The sequence below is a fragment of the Anomalospiza imberbis genome, chromosome 16 (genome assembly GCF_031753505.1).
Source record: "Anomalospiza imberbis isolate Cuckoo-Finch-1a 21T00152 chromosome 16, ASM3175350v1, whole genome shotgun sequence".
NCBI classification, from domain to species: Eukaryota; Metazoa; Chordata; class Aves; order Passeriformes; family Viduidae; genus Anomalospiza; species Anomalospiza imberbis.
Window position 1 is genome coordinate 7,043,602 of NC_089696.1, and position 26,932 is coordinate 7,070,533.

Genomic DNA, 26,932 nt, shown 5'->3' on the forward strand with positions numbered 1-26,932 from the left:
TGCAGTCCACATATATTCCCACGTCCTAATACATGCACTCTTTGATGACACTGAATATTCTTTAGTAACTGTATGCACATTAAGGCTTTTCACTTGAATTTTCCAAATGTTTTGTTTGCCTACTTGACAGTACTACAAGATGCTGCAGGAGGTACAGTCAATGGTACAGGAATTTCTGAAAAAGATGTTTGGGCAACACTGTGTGGTTGACCTCAGAGACAGAAAATACCTTTGTTCCTTGCTCATACAAAAGGTAATTTTGATCAAATAAAAGTAAGAACTTTTTTCATAAAAAAGGCAATATGCAGTAACAGTATCTGAGCTGTTTACAAGAAAGTAGGGTAGTTAAGAGGATTTCCTCCCATGCTACAGGACGCTAGAATGTGTATCAATAGCCCAAGGAAAGAAATAAATTCAGCTTTGCAATCTAAACTGGTAATGTCCTTAATATTAATTTGCTGAAGACAGTGTTAGGGTTTTTGTTTCCATCAAAAATCCCTTTTCTTATAAAGAAATACAAAGTAAAAAAAAAAAAAATTGCACCTCGCAGTTCTCTTAAGGTACTCATTGCTGAAATCAGCACTGCACTATCTCAGGATTTTTACATTTATCAAACCTGTCCAAAGTAGCTTATAAAACAAAGGCACCTTTTGAATTACTGGATCTCTACATATTTACATTTTTAATTTTTGCAGGTTTTATAATTCACTATATATAATTTATAATTATATATATTTTTTTATATAATATAAAATATAATTTTATAATTCATAGTTTTAAGTATTTTTGTGTCCTAAGGAAGAAACGTTTGAGAATTCACGTGGCAAAACCAGCCACATCATTTTAAGGAAAAAGAAAGGAGGAGAAAAGAGGAGGGCAAAAAAAGAGACAGAATGGCATAAGCTAATCTAGAAGATATTGTTCTGTAAAATAAGTTGTCCTACAATTTATGTTTTTAAAAAAGTAAAATGTGTTACCTGTAGTATTATTTAAGTAGGATTAAACTAATAACTGCAACTGAATTTTTAAAAATCTGTAAAATATCTGAACTACATATTTCATAACATTATAAACTGGAAACATGAAGCTCTGTTTTAGTCCCTCTAGATGTAAAACAAGAAGATTTGGAGTGTTTTCAATAATTCATTCTATATGCCACAAGAAAGAAAATTGTTGTTTTTCTAAGCTTTAGAAGGAGGAAAGGCTGGAAGAGGAGATCCTGCAGTCAATCAAACTCTCAAGAAGAGGTTCATTATTTTAACCATTACATTGCCAAACTTGGGAGAGATAAAAGAATAAGCAATATTCACTGGGGAAAGTGAAAATGGGGAACAGGTACTAAAACACAGAAAAGGAAGCAAAGATAGTGATTATGGAAAACATATCTTCTTGTATGCACTGGATAATTTAAGCTCTAAAATATTAATGAATCTAGACTGGCAGAGTATCCCATCATTGCAGGATTTTTGCTACTCTGACAGACCATCATTACTGTAATGTACATTCTTTCATCCACTTTCTCCATAACTGACAGGTTTGAAGAGGCCTGAAGATAATCATTGCTGTGGTTACTCATCAGCCCACCTACACTACCCACTGTGCTGGGTTTGCCATGTTTTTCTGCCCTTTATTTCTTGGTAGCTTACCCAGATAGGTTTTATTTCCTACAGCACTGCCCACCCCTCTGATCCTCTGACCCTCCTTTCTCTCTCCTGCTGTCCCCTGAGCCCCAGCAGCAGCAGGGCTTTAACTGTGCCTGTTCTGAGCTGGGAGGCAAAACCCTCCCGAGCCAGAGGCCACTGCTGGCCCTTTCTTTCAGTCACCGTCTCCCAGTCAGTACTTTCCTGCCACAAAGGAAGCAGAACTGTTGTGCTCTCAGCCACTGAACGCTACGTGCGGCAGCACTCAGCCTCTTAGTACCTAATCACTAACAGACCTCCGGTATCAGTGCACTGCAAAAGATCAGTGTTTTCTCTAGCTCGAACTTAAAGCTAAGTAATGGGGTTTTAAACTAACCTGTTAGCTACTGAACTTAATACTGAAAACTGGCTATCGTTTTGCCATTTTAAACATTGTTAAGGTCCAAATTTTAAAAAGAAATGAACAAAACCCCCAAACAAACCCAGCATTTAAATTCTCTGAGAAAGGCAGGATCCCATATAGAACTCTTGCCACCACACCAAGGGAGAAATCCCTGCATCACCAGACAATCCAGAGATACCTGCAGGAAAAGCCAAAGCAGAGTGTGTAAAAGGAAAGCAGGAATTCTGTCTACTACAAAGACAGTTTGTGAACCATTAATTAAGCAGCTGGAGTTGAGCCCAGAGCTGCAAGAGCCTGGTGTGTTAACTCCCACCCGTGTCAGACGGCTCCGGGCAGGGCTGGCAGCCGACCTCCAGAGGTCTCGTCCTTCTCCTCCTTCACCCAGGCCAGCGGGAAGAATCCTGCCCGCCAGGAGTAAGACAATTTCCCTGAGCAGCATTATTGCCTCAGCCTAACAAAAATAACTTTAAATGAATCTTGTATAGTTCTATTTGTCAGCTTTAAATGATGTTCCAAATATTCTCAGACTACTGCTATTTTAGAAACTAATGCCTGTGCATTTTATCAATTTAATGCCCAGTTGAAATCAAATCATTTAAAAAGACATAATGTGGTCTGAAAAGCACACATCTCAAGATCAGAATCAAATCTAATTTAAAGTATGACAGGAGAACAGAATTTCAAAGAAAGAAAAGAGCTGAGAAAAGCACTGTTGAAAATGAGGTAGCAATATGTCTAACACTAAAGGTGTGGGGGGGGTTTATTTTGACATGCCATACTTAATGAGGTTTATTTTATTATGTTGATTTCAATAGCGACATTTTGAAGCACTTTGTGCAATATTTACAGGACAATTTGGGAGTTCTTCGTTAATTCAGCACTAAATGATACCCTGAAAAGACTACTTGATTGCTCATCTTTCTTCATACTACAATTCCTATCCAGCTACCGTCATCGTTATTTTACTAGTCTCAGGTAAAATTTTAATTCAGCTTTTATAGGTTTTAGTTGTTGTTGTTTTTTTTTTTTTTTCAGACGGAAAACAATACCTCATTTAATGTACAAAAACTCTTCCTGACATACAGCATCACATCAGGCATGCTGGTGAACTGAATGTGCCCAGGACTTCTGCATTTTCTGTCCCCCAACCAGCAAGTGACTGACCTTCCTTGAGACTTTTCTGGCTGTTCACCTCAAGGCATTCCTTCTCCTTCAGTGGCTTAAGATCTCCTGCAGGTAAGATCTCGGAAAAGCCCTGCTGCTGTTTCTTGGAGCTATCGATCATGGTGGGAATCCTTTAGAATGGCAACATCCAGCACCGAAAAAACGCAGGCCGCAGTGGGCAGCGGTGCAGAGGGGCCCGGCGCGGACTCCTACGGCAGCAGCCCGGGCGCCGCCGCGCCGCCCATGGCGCTGCCCCGACGGCTCGGATCGGCTCGGCCCGGCTCGGCTCGGCCCGGCTCGGCTCGGCCCGGCTCCGCTCAGCCCGCCCCGGCTCGGCCCGGCTCAGCTCAGCCCAGCCCAGCCCGGCCCGGCTCAGCCCAGCCCGCCCCGCCTCGGCTCGGCTCGGCTCAGCTCGGCTCAGCCCGGCCCGGCTCGGTTCGCTGTGCCCGCTCCAAGCCTGCAGCCCGCTCTCTCCGCGGGCACCGAGCATGTGAAGCACAACTCCCAAAGCCCGCCTCTTCCCAGACAGACACTCCTCCTCTGCCTGTAGTTACGCTCGCTTCCTCTGCACATTGGTGTTTCAACGCGCAGCTCGGTGGTCAATCATCTGACAAAGAATGAGTCAAGCGGTTAAAAATAAATCCAGCAGTTGCTGGAGCAGCATTCGCTGATACCTAAGACAAACTACTGCTGAGGTCTCTCTCCCTTTCCCCCCTTCCTCGTCCCTGCCCCCACTCCTCGGAACACTGCTGCAGGCAGCAGAAATACTTCATCTTTGCCCGACCGGCACATTCATTACTCATTGAGTTTCACCAGTAAACAAAGCTGCACAGCGGCATGTCAAAAAGTTATAGTTATGTTAAGGAACCTTCCCACCCACCAACCCCAGGTCTGGTTCCAGAGACACTTATCTAGCAGAGGTAACTGGGAAAACCAGTGATTATTTCCATGCCTTTCCCTGCAGTATGAGAGGCTCTGTTCCTTGTTGTAAATATCTAAGCGCTGAGTATTTTATTATTTTCCTTTTTGCATTAGTTACACATCTCATTATTCCCAGCAGTTTCAGGAGTATTTCCTCCCACAGCTTCTGATCTGCCATTCTCTGCAGCATATCCCATTTATCTTCCATGAGTCATCAACTTCAGTGTCAACCTGGAAGATTTCAGGGAAATGGATCCCCTCTAATTACCTGGCATTGGCCATAAGGGAACAGCAGACGAGTCTGCATTTAATTTCCTGTACTTAGAGAAAAGAAAATATACATAATGTTAAAGAGTCTCTACATGTCAACTAGGAACTCTGGCAGGTGTCTTTTTCCTTCCCCTCGGCCTAAAAATGCTATCATTGCACACATTTTCCACGCCTCTACTTTGTATTTTAAATCCTTCAACCTGAAATTATAAAGGACATCTCCATTCAGATAAAATGTTTCATTTCCACAGAATCAGATTTGAAAATATCTATATGCATTCAGATACAGAATTTTAAAAAGTGGAAGCTACACAAAAACCCCCATATTTTTCCTGTTTGGATCTTTCTACAAGGCAGTCACTGAGCACTGACTCTTCACCTTGACAGTGCACTCCCAGGGCAAGTGACACCACGGGGTGTGAAGCTGCCTGGCACAGCCAGCAGGATTTGGAAGCCTCTCCCTGTTTGCCTGCTGCTGGGAGAAGGGAGACCTAGATCTGCTCAGAACTGCAGGCTCCAAGGAGGCGTGAGCTCGCCAGGCTTTAGCAACCTCTTGACATGTAAGGAGCTGACAATACAGGCAAAAAACTCTTTGCAGCATGAATGATTTCAGGCCACTCTCCCAGCCTAAAAATCAGTTGTCTGCACATCATTTGTATAAAAATTATCAGCTTAAATTATTTTCTGTTTAAATACAAGTTACAGACTATTCCAATACATTTGCTTTTGCAGTGATTTTTAACTGAACACAAGAAAATAATACTATGGAAAAGCTCCTTCATAAATCAAATTAACTTCCTCACTGCCTGCAGCTGAACACTTACTGTGCATAAGAAACAAAACCACTGTTGAGAAACGCCACACATTCAGAAAATAAAAACTGAGACAAGCAGAATACAAACACATACTGCTTAAACTTAAACACACATTAAACTCTGACGCAGTCAATAAACAGAATATTACACACTTACTGATATAACAGATTATAACTCCACATTTTTCTTGTACCAAGAGAGAAGTTAATTGTTTGGATGGATGAATTATATTCTAACAGTATAACAATCTATAACAGTACAAATTGTTTTACAAAAAGGGTACAGTGCACTTCACACACTCTGAACTGATTTCCCAATGATTCAGAAAACAGTATTCTGAAATTTTAAAAATTCCATGCTCTAATGAGGAAATGTGTAATTAAAGAAGCTAGAGGAAGACATTTTTCTTCAAACATCGTATTTCTGAAGGACGTTCTATCCATTCCTATCCCTTTATAGTGCTTTATATAAATTGAGAGTGCCCAGTGCTCAGGTGAAAGCTGACCACAGTAACAGCAGCTGGGTGGGAGCGGTTCAAGCCTTCAGGAGCATTTATCTTGTTCAGAAAGATGAGTTTAGCCAGGAGTTTGTGCCATCCACTCCTCCCCCTTCCAAGGGTAGCTACCCCACAGCAGATCAATGTGCTTATGCTTCAGCTACTTGGAGTTATACCTCATATTTTGCTTCCATTTCACCTCTTAGTTCAATACAAGCCTAACACAGAGATGAAAATTTTAGAAGACCTTTAAGAAGTCTGATCCGAAAATCTCAACAATAACATGCAAAATCTTTAGTAAGAAAAGCAGGAATCACATGAAAAATAAGAATGTGGAAATTCTTGTCCAGACTAGGAGAGATGAAAGGTCAAAATTATGCTGTGTATTTTTCATGTAACCAAATACTACCATTGCCAATAAATGCTATACAATATGGAATAGTTGGGTGAGGGCAGGCATAACAAATGAAGACAAAGAAAAGATGCATTTGAGGAAGGAAATAGTTCTGCTCCAGATTCAGTTACGCTGCGAATATGGAGAATATCTGGATATTCTGCTCAGGGATAAGTTTCTTTTAAGTCCCTGCATGAAGAATAACACTTATCTCCTACATCATGAAAAAATATTCCTATTCAAACAACCTTTTGTTTTCCCAGCAGTCTTGAAAATACCTTAATCCAAGCTCAATTGATAACTTGGTTTTACTGGTTATTTGAATGTGCAACAATATAGTTCTTATATTTTTAGTGATAAGGCTTCAAAGAAAAACTAATCATCATCTCAACATGTCTGTTGGAACAGTCTAGAACTGTGGGACAGCTTCACAGGCACCTGGAGGCATCTCACAATTCCCAGCTCCACAGCACTGCAACGTGGGAAAAGTGCATGTTCTTATGATGGACTTTGTCAACCTTCCTAAGAGCTGTACTAGAAGGAACAGAAACCCTGTTAGCACATTCCAGTACTAAATTCACCTGCCCACTGCCAATGCCCAGGTGTTCAAAGGGGTCCTGAGCAGGTCCCATGTGAAGCAAGGCAGAGTGCTGCCTGTTGACCCCAGTGCTGACCCACCTGCCATTTTAGGACTCCTTCTTCCCTGCCAAATGAAATAAATTTGTAACTCCTCTAGAATGGTTTACATACCTTCTCACCTGTGACTGCTAAAGCATCACAATGACTCCTCAGATTTACTCATGCACTTTCAAATCTGATGGTAATTTTTTAAGCTCTTATGAAATAGCAGAAGTTCTGTCATCACCACACTGATACATGGAACACACTACCTATGTTTGGGCAGTATCTGCCTTGAAGATTGTTTTGACAGATAAAAACTGCTTTGTATTTCAGTTACTTTTGCTGTTGGTTTTAAAGGACGCTAATTCCACATTTCTATGAAAAGTAATTGTGACTTTACAAGTGGGAACTTAATACCATCCCATCCAAATCACCCATTTTGGCCTACCACAAAAAATCCTCTAGAGTATTAGTGAAACAATAGTAACTTGTTTGTTCTTTGAGTACTCTTTATTTTAGCAGTAATACAGTTAATAGAACAACTCATGAATTACACAATATAAATTAGGGACAGAAAAAGCTTGGGATCTTACAATTCCACTCAGAGTTTGAAATTATTTTGTGTTCAGTGTCTAAAAGTGAGCTGGAATTTGGATTGTCATTTGAAATTGATGGCATTGTTAAAAGCAGGCAGATAACTTTTTCAAATTGCAAATTTTTCATCTTCTCTTTCTACTGCTATTTAAACAGAGAATCTTTTGTAATAGACAGAACTACTCAATTCCAAACTAAACATTGGACATAAAATGTCTGCAATTTGAGCATGTACCTGTTTCAAATGAGCTGCTTTTAACATTACAAATAGCAAAATGAAACTGAGGATCACAGAGAAACCTAAAATGACCTAGAAACAAAACTGTGGCTGAGAGACCAGTTTCTATCAAACAACAAAACCAAAGTATCTTTTTCAGCTGAAAGAAAATCTTGAGTCCTGCACGTTGTATTTTTCAGTTACAGGTTTGAACTTCATTACAAACTGCATCAGTGTACCCAAACCAGAAGCTGAAGTAAAAGACACTCAACAAGTCTTGGTTTCAGTGAAAATGAAATGTTAGAATTTGCATTATTTTCAGAGGGCAGAAGTACCTCTCATTTGAATTTCAATTGAAGTTGAATATACTGCGTAAGAGTGGGTGAAATGAAGAAAAAAGGCCTCAGAATGGAACATTTCTGTCAGTTCCATAAGCCAGAATCTCATTTAACAGCAATGTATTGCACAAATTTTTCACAAATGTTTGCTTTACATCTAAGGTCACGAGTGCTTCTTCCTTCCATCCTTCTGCAACACAGACTCCCAAGTGTTCTGCCAACCTTCAGCCTACAGCAAAAGTGTTATTTAAAAAGTGGAGGTGTCTAGTAGATATTAACCGCAATTCCCAAGTACAGGAGGAAGCAATGCAGCCCCACAGTACCTCCCCAGTGCCTGCCTGCCCCTCACAACAAACCCTTATCTGGTGAAGCATCAGTGATGTGCTGAGTGACATCACTGGGAGCTGCTTCACAACCTTATTAAACACCAAGTAACTAAGCAACAATTGCTTTAACAGTACATTCCAACTCTTCACATCATATGGAACTCTTTCCTTCGCAATCCCATCAAAAAGAAAAACAAAACCAAACCAAATGCCCTTGGGTGTTTAAACTCTTTCACTACCACAACAACATTTTCAAGTGGGAAAAAAGACTAATTACTCAAGTATCTATTTCACCTTGGCTTTACAAACACCTTGATGAGTATCTTGGTGCTTTATATTGTGTTAGAATAATCTAGTTCTCAATCATGGTGTAATAATTTCTTCACACAGGAAAACAGTGCTCTGACTATACAAACTAAAGCATCAGTTTACATAACCCCTATTATAATTTATTCTATTACTTCTGTAAATATTAAGAACATTATTTCAAATTATTAATTAAGGGGAATTGTTTTAGGGGAGTTCTGTTCTGCCTATATTCTCCACCATTGTGGCAACAAAGACCCAAAAAACACAAATAATGGTCACCATCTACCTCAGTCACCCTTCCCAGAAAAATACCAAACACTTGCAGTGATGTCAAATTTATAAGTCTGCATGTTCTACTTCTTTTCTCCCACTAAAACCCACACAAATTCCTTTTAAGGGAGGACATATGTTGGCAGTGTTCGTTGCTTAAATGAAAACTACCTTCCATTTGGTCTTGCCCATATACTCATCTAAATTAATAAATATTTTATAAATGTGTATATAGAGCACATAAAAATGTGCATTTTTGTGTATGTTTAACTATACAGATCTATGTTTAACTGCATATATATATCCTGTAGAGGACAATACTTAGTCATCCACTGTGCTACCTCTGATTTGAAAAAGTTGCCTATAATAAGTGCTGCACAGCAAGTGCCAGTTCTGTTTGCTCTGTGTTACCTTCCTGTAGGGGCTCTGTCATAAACTGACACTTCAATGACAACATCTGCAGTTAGGACCTAGTTCTAACAACTTAAAACAATTATACAGTGGAATTTAGAATTAACATTCTTTTCTAGCTATGCATTTAGTTATGCACAAGGAATTTCAAGAAAAAAGGTCAGAATAAGACAGTTTGATCAAGTGATCTCTTTAAAGGAAAACATGCTTTCTGTATCTCCTGTAATCACTCAAATGCCAGGCCCTCCAACAGGATTTCACATATACCAGATGCCTTGAATTGAGTCAGTCACAGGTCATGTCTCCTGTGTTAATCTCTTCACAATAAGCAGATAATTAAAAAAAATAATATCTATAAATCAAACTAAAATGATGGAATGTTTGTTTAGAAGTTTACCAAATGGAATGACCCTTCTGGAATTCTTTCATGTAGCCTGTGAAAATGTCAGAATATATTCCATTTAAGAGGTCACAGTCCCCAGAGATCTCTGAGTTTTGGCTTGTATGTCTTTTCACATGCTTTAATATTTGAAAATTGTTCCTTGTAGACACTGACTGATGGCCTGGGAATGCTAGGATTGTGGGAACTGGCAGTACCAATGACAAAGACAGACTTACTGGGAAATCAGTACCTACTCAGTTTGCGCTCTCCTCTCAGAACAGACAGGATGACATTCAAATATTTACCGGGAGACCAAGGAACTTCTGTTTTTTTCTATTGACATGTTAAAAAACCAAACAAAACCCAAAAAACAAACTCCCCCCAAAAAACAGAGCACTACCAAAAACCCAAAGCATGAAGAAATATATATATTAGTTACGATATGCTGTGTGTTCCTAGCAAAGATTATTTAATAGAATATTTGCATTGGATGTTCCATGGGCTATTAAAACCTTAATGGAAAGACAAATCCCAGAATCACTGAGGCTGGCAGCAGCCTCTTGAGATCCCCTGGCCCAAGTGCTGCTGGAGCAGGGTCAGCTGAACAGGCTCGCCCAGGACAGTGCCCAGTCTGATTTTTAGTATTTCCATGGGTGGAGATTCCACAGTCTCTCTGGACCACCTCTGTACACACACACATTATTTATGACTATAAATGCAGACACACATTTCTACTGTAAGCTTACAGAAATTGTGCACTGCTTTATCTAGATAGGCCTTTCAGGATACACTTCCTTTGAGGTCTGATTTGTGGGGGATTTTTATGTTTGGTTTGTTGACGTTATTGTTGGTGGTGGTGCTGTTAATCAGAATATCTGCATGCTGTTTTCCAGATCTCACTGCTTTCATCTTAGTGACTACGAAACTGCTGAATTTAAGATGATTTTTCAATTATATTCCCTGCCAAGCTATTACTTTAATCAGAACTAAGTTTTCCATTGTTTTGTTCTCTAGTCTTTCCACTAGCCATCTTTTCTATACTGTGTCTCTCCCAGCTCTGTCATGAAAATAAACTCTTAGCAGAGTGACCTACCTATATATCATTACAAGAGGAAAAAACAGACCTAATCACTGATCTTAGAGGAGTGGAGAAAAACCTGTCATACACAGATGCAAGAATGTCCCAAATCTCACCTGATTCCCTAATACCAAATTTGCAGTTCAAATCTATTAATTGCACAGAGGATTGAGAATTTGTTCAGAAGCCATAAAACTATGCCAAGAATGCACATTACCAGTGCTACATACTGAGGGAGTGGAAGATAAGACATAACAAGCAAACTAATATACCACAACTCTTAGATGCCAGAAAAAATCCCTTGGATCATCAAATTTATTTAAATAATACCATTAGGTTAAGTGAGATGTGGATTTCATTCAGTTATTTTAAGAACTGTTTCTCCCAGCTGACTCGACTGGTCCCTTAGGACGACTCAATATACACCATTTGGAGTATTTTGTTTTGTTTGTGTTGGGGTGTGTGTGTGTGTGTGTGTGTTCCATCTTCCCCTGAATTCCTCACAATATCCCACAGGCTCTCCAGCCCCACAGGAAGCTGCAATTCTCACCTGACCTTCGGTGCCTCAGGGTCAATCCTCCTGAGTGTCCCTGTTCTTACACAGCCAGGGGCACTGCTGTCTTTGGGCTGCTTCCTCCTAATTAAGATTTTACCAGTCTTGCTTTTACTTCAAGATGTTCACTGTCCCAAGGCTTTTTTCCTACAAAATATCCAAGACTCTTGGTTCTTCTCTCCGTTAGCCCAATTCTGCTGGAGAACAGTTGCTGCCAGCCAGGGGAGGCACAACACCACCTTCTCTATCCTCCTCCACTTCATGATGCACAACCCCAAAGAGAAGCAGAAGCAATCCCATTCCTATGCTGGCTGTGAGTTTGGAGGAGAAGACACCTCACAGCCCTCACTGCCTGGAACAGAACTGCTTCTCCACACCACACAAAGGGCAGGGAATGGGCACACTCCCCTTCTGACACGATGTATGGCCAAAATGCAGAGCTGAAGGGCACTCAATGGCCCAGACAGGTGCCAGCCACTTATCCACTCATTTTACAAGAATATAACCAGACTCCCACCTGTGCATGACAACCCCACAAGAGCAACTTACATGTCTCTTTTTCAGAAACATGTCTCTTTTTCAGAAACTAGAAGCCACTGTCACAAGAAGAGTTTGGCACAATGAGATAGTCAAGGAAGGCACTGCAGAGCCAAGAGAGGCTGCTGTAAAACACAAGCTAGGAGTTTTCTATTTTACATGTACCTTGAAATAATGATTTGCATGGCTCCTCACAGCCAGCCCTTCACAGCTCCCTATTCCAGCCATAGTGGCATGCTCACCAGTTCTGGAAGAGTATTAATTCAGCATGCAAAAAGCTCTGGTCATGCACTACTTCCTTTTTTTGATGGTATCTACATGTGCAATCCCTTCCCATCATTTGGCTCTGAAACAGCAGGTTGGAAAGCTGCAGGCAGCATCATTCCCATCCACCCTCCTGCTGTCAGCAGCAGACAGCCTATCCTTCCCTCCCTTGCCACCTCCTGGCTCTCAGACAGAAGCTCGTGAAACTGTGGTACAGTGTGTGGGCAGCACATTGTTCTGACTGGTACTTGGGCTGTGCCACACTGCTGCTACTCTTGTCAGCCTTCCTCCACCACAGCCCAACTCAACACCCAGGCATCAGTCTTCTCCCTCCTGCTTCCAAAGAGCCTCATCCATGTCACTTTTCCCCCAAGCTGTCCTTCCTAAGGACACAGCATCTTGCCTAAAAAGCACATACTGGACCCAACCTGGCATCCTTCAGGCAGGAATGCAAACGCAGAGCCTGTTTCTCAAACTCCATGTATGTGAGCAGGCCCACTGCTCATGAGAGGGACTGTACAGCCATGGCTGTCATGAGACTGCCAGTCACAGACACATCTCTGTCATCGCTCAGGAGGTGATAAGTGTGAAGACCAGAACCAATGAAATAAGAACTTTTGCTGCTTTTTAGCAAGTGGAGCAAGAGTTGGCCTCCAGAGAACAGGCATGATAAACCACTTCAATACACAGGGCACATGCTTACATGATCAATGCACTGCATGTACTGCCCAATTATCCAGAAAAATACAGATTAATGAGAACCTGAAATTAGTTTCATTAGCATTACAGTATTACCCACAGCCATGAACTTGAAAACAGCTCAAATGAAATAGGAGAACCTTAAAATTATGACAGTCCAGGAGACTGACATACAACATCCACCTCCCAAAATTATCTGTTTGTCTTTGTTCAGGGACTAAATACCTGCATGTAATAAGTGCCTAGAAAATCTTAAGCTCCTAATGCACTCCAACTGTTTTGTTATTGATCCTCTGCTGGAAGTTAAACCCTCTTTGACAGAGTTGGCACAGCATATAAATGTTCCTTTGTAAACTCAAGGGACAATAATTCCACCGGAGCTTAAGCTAACCATGAGAATTTGCAGCAAACCCACCGAGCTCTGCCCACCCCAGCTCTTACTCCTGCTTTGCTCTGCGACTGGGATCTCTGGGGCAGAGGGCAGGGGAGAGGAGGAAAATGTGAAAAAGGAGAAGGTAGTAACAGCTCCAGGGACTGCTGGCTCACCCAGGCATGCTGTGATTACCTCAATGGTAAACAAAACCAAACCAGAGCAGAAGCCTCCTACCCTTGCAGTGACATTGGAAAAGCTGGAAACACAGTTTCTGTACTAACTTGTGCAAGTCAGCTTAACAACACTGCAGAACACTAGAACAGTTCAGCCTCCTACTGGACTACTGCCAAAAGACTCATTCAAGTAAACAAAAGGTTTAAAGGATCACTACCAGAGCTCACAGCAAGCATAATGCTTCCTGCATAAAAATATCCTACCAAAAAAATACCCTTAGACATTTCAGATTTTAAGTGCCACTGTATTTCTGTGAACTGCAATCTCTTACACTTATAGACTTTTTATAAAGTAGTGACATGCTAAAATACTCTTGCAAATATCCAATTTTTGGTAAAAAGTAAAAATATTAAATTATTAAAACTACTTTAAATGTGAATCCATCAAGTTCAAAGTTCACTTTTACAAATTTGCTTCTGACTTTCATAGTTTCTACAAAAAATTGTTTCTAACCAAATTAACCAAAATTACTAAATCTGAACTTACAGATGAGCAATAGTTTGGCTGGAAGTTTGACGGGACACAGATACCTACCTCATCCATTTTAGTTTTACAGGAAACTAAGAAAAAACAAATTTTCCAGAAGTATTCTAACACTGAATTAAAAATTGTGGGATAGAATGCAAAACATTAATTATGTATTACTTATGCAGAAAAAACCCATTATTGAAAATTATCCCTTTTTGTCTGATAATAATACCACTCTCAAAAATATTTCATCAATACTTGTAGTATACACCAGCTGTAGTTTTAAACTAAAAGTTAAAAATCTCCTCAACTCCACTCTAGGTCCCAGTGCCTGCTGCTGCTCCGAGAGCTGCCCTGGCGGGTGAAGCTCCCGGGACCGACTTCCAAGATCCCGCAGCAGCCGGACGCGGCAGGAGCGAGCGAGGAGAGTCCCTCGCGGTCACCGCCCGCTCCCCCCCTCCCTCCCTCACTCACCGTTCTTGCGCTCGGTGAGGGGCGGCAGGCAGGGGCTGGGCTGCAGCGACAGCCCCCGCAGCTCGTGCGCCACGGCCTCGCTGTGCGGGCTGGGCGCCAGCCGCGCCGGGGGCCCGGGCTCGTCCTCGCCGTCCGCCGGCCCCGCGGGCTCCATCCTGGGCACGCCTCGGCGCTCTGCGGAAAGAAACAACGCGGCTCTGGTGACTCTCTGCTCCGGCAACGCCGACAAACGCCTCAGACACTGCTCTGCCTTCACATCTGGGCTTCGCACGCAAAATTCGGCCTTAGAATTACGGACATTACCTACTGATTTCCCACAAATATTACGGGGTTGGCAGAAATGTAGTCAGAGGCAATTTAACAGAAAGCAGGACAGTTCCCCTGCTCACACTGACAGAAACATCACCCAGTGTTAACCCTCACGATGGATGTCCAGAAGCTCCTGTGCCCCACCCTGTGTCCCCATCCGCATATCAGCACAACACCCCTTTTCCCCAATAGCTTCTATTAGAGAATATATTGTGCTTTATGTTATTGTGCATTGTATTATTTGCTATGTGTATTGTAACATACAAATGGATTTTTATCTTTTGAAGCTCTGCACAACTCTCCTCCAGATCCCAAATCCATGTCAGTACTTATACAGGACTTCACACCACCAAAGGACTACATCAGAACTAGTTAATCCTCAGTCTCTCCAGCAAGGCTTTTAGCCATAAATATTTTTAAATTAATTCTACTACACACTAGCTACTTATTGAATAGTTGAATTAAAGTCCCAATTTACTACTATATGCTTCCTTTCTATCATTAGTGTAGTACTTAATCTACAGTAAAGAGAGACACAAGTATGAATTACTGGTACAGGCTTTTTATACCTCACAGAACTATCAAGTCATTAAAATTTCAATAAATCAACATGGACATCAATGAAGTCCTGTCCCTGGATTCTTGGAAACTTGAATGATATGACATATGAACAACTCAGAAAGATCCAACTCCGAAAAATGAAGAAATGTCTTATTCTTGTGAGACTTTTTGTTAATTTTAAATTATTTTTCTTAAGAAACACAACCACTTGCCATACTCAGCCTTAAGCTTCAAATATTCTGAATATAAACACCACGTGTATTGGGGTGTGTATTCAGAATTTTGAAAATGCAATATGTTTCAATGATCAATACCAAAATATTTCAAGTGTTAACATGATATTTAAAAAACCAAGATGACAAAAAATTATCATGACCACCAAAGAATGGCCTACAGTACAAAAGAGTAGGGAATCATGTTCTGAAAGTGTGAATTGAAAAATAAGAAATATAAGTACTGCTTGATATACACCTAAATAGAACAATTATCATGGTTACGTGCATATTTTTCATTATTTTCCCTAGTTACCAACTGGAGTTTTCACATTAAATGAAGACATATTAACTTACTGTTATGCAAGAGTTTTTTTCTTTGTTCTTAGCTTCTAGAAGCATAATTTACTCAGCTCTCACTCGATTTCCTGACATTACACTCTCCTCAAACTCCCACTCACTCATACAAATTAAGTACATTATTAACCAAGCAGGTCTCTTCAGAGCAGAATTTAACTGAAAATGTAGCTGCTTATCAGTTCATATTCACAGCATTTTATCTGCAGTTTACTAGTTATGAGTTGCCTTGGAGTCACTTTTCAAAGAGATTAAGCCACGTGAGTTGTATTGATGCTTTCAAACCAGATGAAATTAATAGAAACACCTTCTTGTACTAAAGCATTTGTTATGCTGCAGGTTAGCTTTGACTAATTTTTTCCCCATGACAGATAAGTAAACATCATGTTTTGAATGAAACCAGCTTGATTTCACCACTTCTACAACGCACTGTGGAATTGGTAACATGTCCATCTCTTAATTTTTGTTTCAGGAATGTACAGAAGTGTGGGTTTATTGTCCAGATCCAACTGAGAAACAGCATGCAATTAATTGCAGCACAGCAGCACAACTCAAAACAAGTTTGACTTCCCACACAAAATGTGCTTGAGCTGTGGTTTGAACATTAATAGATCAGGTTGGAAGGGACCTTCTGGAGGTCATCGAGTCTATCCCCCGTCTAATGGGATTACCAGCTCTCAGGAACTTGCCTTGCCAGCTTCTGAAAATCTCCAAAGCAGGTGATTTCACCATCTCTAGGTAACCTCAGTATGAATGCTCTGCCCACCTGCTTCACACAGAATTTCTTTTCCTGCTGATCATGACTCTCAGGACCTCGTTTTCACTGGAGTTTTATACAGTTCATGAATGTCATCATTAGGAAACTCCTAAATCCAAAGTTCTGCAGTGCAGAACTCAAACCCTCATTTTAAACTTTCCAATTCACAGTAAAGTCCCAGATACTGCACTTCCCTATTCCTAAATCTTTTAGATAGGCTCCTAGAAACCCAGGTATGTTCTCAAATGCTCCTTTAACACTAGAACAACCCTATTGCTATGTTGCTATATAACCTTTGAACAAAAGACACTCTAGTATTCCCAGAAAGTCTAAATTCCTCAAATTCTTTACTTATATCTCAAATCACATTTTGGTCTCATTTCTTTTCATTATTACTTATGAACTGCTGCTGTATCAGACTACAGAAATATTTCTGAGCTAAGAACAACAAATTCTCTTAACCTCCCCCAAAAAGGAAAACACACATCCCCACCCAATATTTCCAGGGTTTTTTTGTAGGGAGAAAAAAAAAATCATTGACGTACATCATGAACATCTGGCATAGATACACCAGGATTCTTACAGCTCCTTACTGAATCAATGAACAGAACTTCTAAAAAATATAAAGATGACAAATTGAAGACTTGTAATAATAAAATATAAACAATTAATTTGATTCTTATATCTTGTTTTATTAGAATCTAGTAAAGAATTCATTCAGCTGTTCAGCTTTCTGAAGACAACTCCTGATCTTGGCATTAATGAAATTATTAGTTTGTCTTTGGCACAGAGTTTTCCTTATCAATTGAAATAACTAATTTGGGAACTTAAAAATAACTTTTATAAATATATTTCCAAACAAACAAAAAAGAAATAAATGAGGACAAAATACATCTGTAAGTATCTCTGTAAACATATTTTTACACTGCTGCACGTATGATAATAAACCATTACCATTTTCTAGCACACTCATTTCAACTGCTCCAGATGAATACAACTGCTTTAGCATCAGGTGCAGGCTACAACCAGCAGCATTTACTTAACATAAAACTCAACTAAAGATATGCATAATGTCTCCCATCTATTTTCAGTCTTCAGAAGTAATTTCATTCTGATGAATCTAATATAACCAATTGTTTGTACATTAACAATTCAAATGCAAAAGTGAGTAGTAGGAAACATTTGATCCCCTTGTTTAAAATCAAACCCTGTACGATAAACACTTTATCCAGCAACCATGTGCAAAACTGAGAAACCTCTGATTTAGAATGTAAGGCCCATGATACTCTCATATTTTACATTAAAGATAACAATTTACCTCCCCTTTCTCATTTGTTTGAAGCCTCCTCAATCCTGAAGAATCACTTCAGATCTGCCATCTGCATTTACAGATGGTAACCATTATCTGTGTAACCCCGAACTGAAGTACACCTATACACAAGTATATTAATAACATAAATGAAACTCAATAGTAAAAACATGTACAGGAAAATACAATTTTAAAAAATCCGTTCTACTAAAGTTTCAATATTCTACTTAACATAATCCAAGAAAGCGCCTTTTATACCAGGCTGATCTGACAAAAATCAGTTGTCACTCAAGGGGTTTTCCCTCTCTTCCTTGCAACTAAGATACCTGAAGTTAAAGTTATGTGAACCATCACTCTGCTAGGTAGGAAAACCATTTCTGTTTATGAACTGTTGGAAAGCATAGTACCAACTTATTTCCAGAAACTAAAAATCACATTACAAAGTTGTTCCAATAGTCCTAAATTATTACAGCTAGCTGGTTGTTTGTTGGGCTGGGATTTTTTAACATAGAATTCAGCAAAATGTTTAAGAGTAGTAAAGTGAAAACTAGATAAAAATTATTTTCCTACTTAGCCTTTAGAATACATTATCAAAATAGAATCTGCATCAGCACTGCTAGGAGGCTTTGGTTCACATTTCCCTGACAAGTACATAGAAACAGTGTTCCAGCACTGGGAAACCAGAACTCCTGTACAATGTATGAGCCTTATGTAAGTGTTCTCACAGATTGTAGGTGGTTGCTATCTTCTTAACTGCTGAAGACAAACGCTCCTTTTATTTTTAAACATTTTATCTTCAAAAGACAAAATGTATTTCCTTGGAAAAATCTTATATTTCCCGGCTACTTGAGACACCAGAACTGGTATTTTATTTGGCACAAGCTCTGAAATCTGGATGACACTTCAGTAGTAAATCAGCTTTTATTTTAGCAATCTGCTGGAAAACCACAGTTCAAGAATGACAATGCATTCAAGTTTTGGCCAAGTCAACTGGCTGACATTAACACTGCTCACTCACTCACACCTGCAAGGAACCTGGGTCACTGTACCCAGTACAGTATTGAATTAACAGTCATCAGATACTAGCAATTTCAACTCCAGGATTTACAGAATCATGGTGTGAACATGAGCACTCAGTTTCTCCATTTATAAAACTCAGTAAAATTTAAAACTCTAGCAGTTTGTAATACACCAGAATCTTGAATGAATACTCGAGATGTAAAATGGAAAATACTTGAGATGTAAAATGTTCCATTTGTTTTTTCTTACCTTTTTCTTCAATGTCTCAGAAAACACTAAAAAAGATCCTTTAAAAGTGTGAGATCCAGCAGATCTAACAGCTGCCAAGGCAAGCCACTGCATTAAGCTGTTTAGTCTTCCTGTCAGTGCCTGGAAAGACTTGGAGATCTGTGCAGTGGGAACAGTGATTTCTGACACTGAGGCCAATAAGGACTTCAGGGGCTGTTACAGTTTTAAATATTCCTTCTATTTGAGCAGTGGGCACCAATGACCTGAGAGAATGTGAGAAGTCACAATCTGAGACTGACTTGGCAATTCCCCTTCCCTTCTCATGAAGGGGAAGGACTGTGCTTTCAGAATGCAGCAGACCCTACCTATGCCTACACAAGCCTACAGCAAACTTCCTTCCTAGGCTACAAATTACTCCAGTCCAGTGGTCAGATCCTTGGAATGCTCAGTCTCTCCTTTCTTCCAAGGATCAACATACGTCAGGCCTGAACATAAACAAAGGAGTCGGGAACATTCAGCCCACTGAACAGTCCGGGAATTGGAAGTTACGGGAGTCACTTCCCGGAGACAAGCCCTGCGATGGAACACCCACTGCAAGGAGAGGAAGAGATGCAGGGTTTTAAAGGATGGCTCCTCTTGCCATGCTGCCTATCAGCAAGGGTAAAGAGAAATACAGAAACAAATCATGGTTTGGCTGCAGTCTCCATCTCCATCAGCTCCGGGAGCAACACCAAAGAGAGGCTGTGCTCCAAAGAGGGTGACGCTCCTCAGCCCAGCCACAGCGGCTGCTGGAGCTCAGAAACGCAGCAAGGGCTGCGGGGGCACGAGCCCCGATGGGACAGGCACAGCCTCACCTCTGCTGGGCTGACAGCCTTCCTACACACAGCACCTTACTGCAGCACGTGAACTTTGACATGAAAACTGACATTTCATTACCACATTGAAAGAGAAACTGCAATCTTACAGTTAAAACTTAGTGTTGATAAACTTAATTAAGTTTTGTGGTCGAACACAGGGCAATAAGGATTTAAATCATACAGCTATTTTTATGAAGGCAATTATACAAAGGCAGAAAAAGATGAAAAATATCAGCAGCTGACTAACCATGAGTAATCACCTTGGATTATGCATTATGAAAAACTCATTATTACTATTCATTTCTTTAAAAACAGGACTGGGCTGGTCGATACTGCAGAAAAATGTCCACTTTTATTAAATAACTGAGATTAAATTTTTGTAACTGTCTGCTCTAGCTAAATTAATACCACTGAACAGACACCGAAAGACCTCCAGAAACTCTTTTAACACTTCTGCAGATTTTGATGACAATGCTACACTGAGATTCTCTTCAGTAATTCTTCAGAGGAAGTCTTTAAATCTTAAGCCTTTGGACTGATCAAAAAACGAAAAATGAATAAGCTACAGTGGCGAATGCACATCGTCCATGAGGTAATGTATAGAGAATTACTTGTACCTGGACAGAGGCTGGGGCTGAGTCAGGAGAATCCCTGATGATACATTCCCTCCACTGCTACCTCCAGGTAGGAAAAAAAAAAAAATCACAGTAATTGGTAATGGGAGCTGAGCCCTGCTAAGTGCAAATGAATTACCCTGCAGTGTGGGGCTGTGAGGAATAAAGGCAACCTCCCACAGCTCCATTAAAGTGTGGGGAAACTAAAGCCTACCCTGTCACTGTGCAGGGCCATAGAGATGATTTATCTATTCTTTTCTCACATTACTGCCTTCTCAAACTAACCTGTTCAAACAAGAGTTCATGAAATCTGGGCTACACATAAACCTTCACAGGAAAGAATCTACCTCATAGCAATGTTGTGAAGCTTAGTGTTTAAATACCTTCAGGATTCAAATGTTTTAAATAGTTGTAAATATTACAACTATCTTCTGTATTCACATTTCAAGGGCTTTAACATTATAATAATAGAACCTTTTTAAAATGCTAAACTTCTTACAAATATTTTAAATAAAGCAAGCAAAGGTTCAATATGCACAACAGTCATCACTGAAACAGAACCCAAACCTTCGTACAAAAGTGATGTTTAAATTGTTTACTAATTATATAAAACTGTTCAACGATGTCATCTTCCTTTAAGAAACAGCTGACAAACTCCACAGTGTGCACCAAAATCAATAAATCGGTCTGAGGGACCAAACAAAAAGTAAAATCTAAAATTAACTGCCTCTTAAAGGCACCACACAGTCAACAACCTCCATTTTTAAGGAGAAGTCTGAACTGCTCTGCTATTCCACCCTGCAAGAGAGATGCTCATCTCTAGAGAGCTGTTTAAGACCCAGCATGGAAGTAAACATCCATTAACCCACCCTGATAACCCAGGACAGCTTTCAATTTACCTTCTACTGACACAATGCTTCATAAGCAGAAGCTATGCTGTGTTAACTTGCAGTGTTTGCAGCAGAGTTCATAAAGATTTGTGCTGAAAACTCTGAATCACGAGAGGACAATGATCTATTTCATCTACAACTAAGTCCCTCTTCCCTAAGAGCTGCTGCCTGAGCACTCAGCAGCAACCAGAATTCCGGCCACAATACCTGAAGTGTAGAAAACGTTGACCCATAACTTGTTGTAAGTGAAGGACTTCAGGCACAGACCTCAAAACTTTTTACTTTTAATCACCATATGAGCAGACATAATTTGATTTAATCTCATCTTTTCTGCGGATAGTCTTAAAAAACAATGTTTCTCTTAAGGACATGTTAAGTGGTTCAGCTGGTTCCACTTGATTAAATAAATACAAAGCTGTCATAGCACATATCCTCACTAGTTCTATTAAAATAAAGAGCTTCATAAAAATACTTAAAACTATATAGGCAAAACATGAAGTAGTATCTTGTTTAGATGTTACTGTATATGGAAATACCTTGTGTGCAAATAGAAAAATCTAAATATGACACTCCTATTTTTCACTCTGTGAAGATGATGTTGATTGTCAATATTCTAAATTTGCTTTAATACTCTAATTTAAAAAGCTGACATTAACATAGGCAACAAATACATTTGGGTTGAGTTTACAAAGCAACACAAGGTCAGTTTTGCACCTTAATTTAGCAAGGCAAAGAAACAAAGAAACAAACCAAACAACAGCTATCTGCATTAGTGTGGTATGCAAACAAATGATGCCTAGATTCTCACCCTCATAAATGTCTACATATTTAGGTAATTTTTTTTTACAATGAAACATAGTGACATATGACTTCCAAAGCTACCTACTTGAATTCCAATTAATAAAAAACCCAAAGTTCTTAATTTCAGTTTTAATATGAAGTGCTTTGCAGGAGTGTTTGAGTAATTGTGAGATCAACTCGGATTAATCAGCCCAAAAGCAAGTTCAATTCTTCTGGTCTATGACAGAACTTTGTGGAAGGAATTAGTAAGGTCCCATGTGCTCCATGATTTTCTGTGGCCAGCCAACATAAGGTGTAGCCAGAAGAATCTATTTATGTAATTGAAGTTGCCAACATAGGAAAAAATCAAAACCCAAGTGTTTGTTTTTGTATAATAAATGCACTTGATAGCTCAGACAATAATTAGTAACTTTTATCAATGAATTGTATTATAATCTTTCCCTATATGTTCAGAGACTTTTGATAGCCAAAATAGTGGAACATCTTAGAAATGAATGTTGGTAAAGCTCTTGAAGCATTTCAGGAAAGGTTAGATGAGTCCATGATTTCATTTGTTTGCTTGGATACTGCGAGATGTTCCCATTTATGACTAAGCTGCAGGTGCTATTCTGTTTATTTTACTGCCTGCAAACCAAGCCCTTGAATTGAACAAAGCCAGGAAAGCACAAGGATTCAAATCAAAGAGGAAGAAACTGCAGGACTGCCTCCAGTTGAAGGTGCTGCTTTCTACCTCCTATCAGAAACTAGACTGAACATGGCACAATCATTTCTAGTAGATAAGATTTCTTGAAAAATCTATACTTTGCTTCTTTTTATATCTACACACTTTACAGAGATTAGCAAAGTTTAATTATTGTAATTTGGTTATTAATTACAGTAATATTTGGTGTTTAATGTGTCTTAAAAATACAATCAAATTCTATTGGACAGAATTTAACATACTATTTACATTCAGCAAGAAACTAAGAGCTAATTAGACATTAATTCAAAATAATGTAAGCATAATGAGAGACTATGAGCAACTTCAATTTAGGGGATCTTGCAAAAATCAGAATGATTATATTTGAGCTGAAATTCAGTGACATGTGCAGAAGGTCCTCAATTAAGCAATTCCTACACAAAACCTTAGGAGAGCTAAGAAAATCTCTCTCTCACAAACCTTTTGCTGCATATTGATTCGGACCAACACAGCTACTTTGAAGTATTAACAATGCAAAGAGTAACTTAAATTAGCTCCCATGGAAACCAGTCAACTTGTTGCTCCCAACTTCTGAAAATGAAACTTTTAATATTTAATCTGCTAATGGGCAAAAGCAAAACTTAGAAGGTGACACATTAATGTTTAATTTATAAAATACATAAATCAACTTGCGGTACGTCTCAAGCAGCAGCTATTTACTGTGCATTCTTTACCTGACTTATACCAAGTGTTCACCTCCAATATTCTTTCCTGTTTCTTACTTCTAATCCCATGAGGCCTCATTTATACAGCAGTGACAAAAGGTCACAATCTGAATGCAATTATATCATTTGCACTAGATTTACACCTTACAGCATCTTCCTAAGAATTAAAGTCGGAGGTTTTTTTAATAGAAACAACAAGGATGCAGTCTGAAAGAATGCTGAATTCCATGCAGTTAAGCAGACTTCCAGGAAGAAAAATCCCACAACAAACCACAAAATCCCAGCCCTGAGACTCCTAAACACTGGAAATTAAGCATGAAGATATACCACACACATAGTATTATGATTAACAGCATAATAAATAATTTGATAAAGACAAAATTACACTCTTCACTTAACAGAAGCCAAATTTTTACTTTTCAAATCAAACACATTTCTTCTAACAAGGAATAGGGTAAGACCACAGGAAAGAATATAACTTATTGCTTCTTTATAAATACAGATCCAAGATCATAACAGATGAAGCCTAATCTCCAGATCAACACCCATATTCTAAAATAATCAGAAAAAGTATGTTATTAGTATGGTGCCTGAAAACTCTGATGTTCTGAACAATTTAATGCTATAATCCACAGTCCATGCTCTCAGTACTTTAAGAACTAATTTCTCACGCTCTCCAAAGCTAAAATGAACTTGAATTCCATTTTCCCTACTGAAATTGGCTAAAAACTAATAGGGCAGAAACTCTGGGTCAGGAGAGTTTATGTTGCCTAAGGCCAGTTTCAAAGAAGTCTTATCTCTTAAACTATTGTGTTCCAATATTTAATTCCATACAAAGCTGCTTGTTTAAAAATAAGTAAGAAATAGATGGTAACATAAAATTGTTTACAGTAGATTACAAATTTCTGCACTTAGCAGCTGTCACACATTTACTTTCTGTAGTTCTTGTAGTTTGAGTCTATTTTAAAATGATACTACATAGCTTTATTAGAAACTCTGTTGGAAAATACTGATCATGTGATGAAAACAAGATATTAATTAAATATAATCTGGTATCAGATATAAATACTGTAGCCAAGGAGTTTTTTCTCTTGGTTTATTTTCATTGTTCTTTTTCTAGTGTCAGACAATAGCTGTTTTTTCCCCAGGTCACTTCAATACCCACTTTCCTGATTTCTGCTCCTGATTTCTCTATTTTTTCTATCCTCCATCTATCACTAAATCACCTCAACTCAGCTTTACCTATCAAAAATGCTCTGTATACCATCCTTCTTTCATAACCTTTTCTTGACCATGTTCCCCAGCCAGCCAGAACAAGGCTTGGCTTAGGCTTTCCAAAGTCTACCAGTGCCAAGAACCCGAAGGCACACGGGAGACGCTATGAAATCCTCTTCTGCACCACCTTCAGGCCCCAGCTGCCTCAGGTATTTGAGGAACATTTGGTGTAGAACTGTGTCCAAGGCTCTCCTGTGAGTGTGGTTTACTCTGCAGCAAAGGGAAACACTCCCAGGGTTTTACCCATCCCCCATGTCCAACGGCTGGGCTGGCTGCACATTCCCACCTGTGCTGCTGCCCACAGCGCTCCCAGGACAGCAAAGATGAACTATGGGCCAGAGCAGGTTCTCACCACCTGCATTTCAGCCTTTCCAAGAGATTCCACTTTTCTCTTTTACCAATTTTGCATGACAAGTTTTTAAAACTAGGCTTCCAATGCAGGACCTGGTAAAAGAGTCATCAAATGGTTTAACTGGCAGAACAGAGGAAGGGTGGAACATCTGGCAGAGGAGGGAGGACCTGATTCCAGAAGAAATCACAAATTACACTCAGTTATTCATAGACGCAAAGAAAGTTGGTAAAAACTGTCTAGAGACAATTATTTAGGGCTTGATTCACATTGGAAGACTTAAAATTCCCATAACCATAAAGACAGTTTATATTTTGCAAAAACTGACAGTATTTGCTCAGTACCTTGTATTTGAGTGCTGCTGTATTATTTGACATTAACATAAAGAAGCGTTACTGTAATTAACCCATACAAATTCAGAAATACTAAAGATTGCAAAATAAAGCAGTAACTCCTCTGTAGTTAAGTATTTACTAGAAAGACTGTAAGTGAGCTCTACCCTCATAAACTGGGTATTAAAAACATTCTGCAGTCCAGACACTGCAAATGAAATTAGTGTTGAAAACATTAAGTAGAAAATGGTGAGGTTTACAGTTGTTTCTGTAAATTCCTAACTCATACAGGTTACAAGTCTTTAACAAAAGCCTTATAAATATACTAAGTATATTTATAAATAGAGTATAGCTGTACAAAGAGTACAAATTACATACTGAAAAACATTAGCAAAAACACTAACAAAGCATTAAGGCTTTTCTTTTTGGGTACCTGTCTTAGTTGTACTTTCCATGGAAAAATATGTTTAAAATTTTATTTTTAAAGATGAAATTCTAAAAAAAATAGTTACCAAGTGATATATAATGAAAAAAACACACTCAAAAATAGTTCAGAGAGATTTATTAGTCCATTCAAAAACGCCTAAAATAACACACAAATGGTAGAATTCAGGCCAACCCTAATGAACAGGGAGAGCCCCATTAGTTTCTGTATAGCCATCTCAGTATATTCAGCAAGCTCCATTCTCAGAATACACCAATCCTGAGACCCTCACCTGCCTGAGCACCAAGGGAAGATTACAAAAGTACAAACACTCCTTTGCTTTCACACTTCCAGCCACTCACGTACAAGGTAATGTGCCACGATGGCCAATGCACAATCTACAGAAAGACTGGTAACACACTTTGCAGAATTTCAAAAACCCAGTGTGAGATTAACAGTGACATCAGGTGTTCCCTTAGACAACACCCAAGTACAAACCCCTAATTCCCAACTGACACTGAACCCCTGCCAATGCAGGACAGCACCTGCACACAGAACTGCACCTGCAGCAGTGCAGTTCTGTGTGCAGGTGCAGTAAGGACCAGCAGTAAGAACTGTAAGGAGACAGCCACCACAGACACACTGTCACACACACTGCTCTGCCTGTGTCACAACATTACTTTCCTAAAGCTTTACTAACAGGGATTCTAAATCATGAAAAGCCTTAAACACGTGTTTGACTGTGCAACCCATTTAGTATCAGAAACACATGCTTAAAGCTTTGCTGGACTGCAACTTTACCAAGCTATACATTTTCAAATTTAAAAATATGGGGAACAAATTTAAGCATTGCAGCAATATAATTAAACAAATTTCAATAGCTAGAATTCTGTGTCTCTTCTACCTTTTTTGTGTAGGAAATATTGAGAAATTTGCCTCTACATGAGATGTAAGAACCATTTCACTGGACTTCACTGAATAC

At 39.3% G+C, this 26,932-nt stretch overlaps 1 protein-coding gene across 3 annotated transcripts in view; it reads right to left on the bottom strand.

Moving 5' to 3' along the window:
• MRTFB (myocardin related transcription factor B) overlaps nt 1-26,932 on the bottom strand; it is a 69,163-nt gene that overhangs the window by 36,953 nt on the left and 5,278 nt on the right. For 2 of the 3 annotated variants that reach the window (XM_068206795.1, XM_068206793.1), the window contains exon 3: nt 14,252-14,425. In XM_068206795.1, coding sequence (XP_068062896.1) covers nt 14,252-14,405 — 154 coding nt within the window. In that variant the 5' untranslated portion in view covers nt 14,406-14,425. Of the gene's footprint in view, nt 1-3,207; nt 3,437-14,251; nt 14,426-26,932 lie in introns of those variants that run through there. The other variant, XM_068206794.1, reaches the window with a different exon arrangement.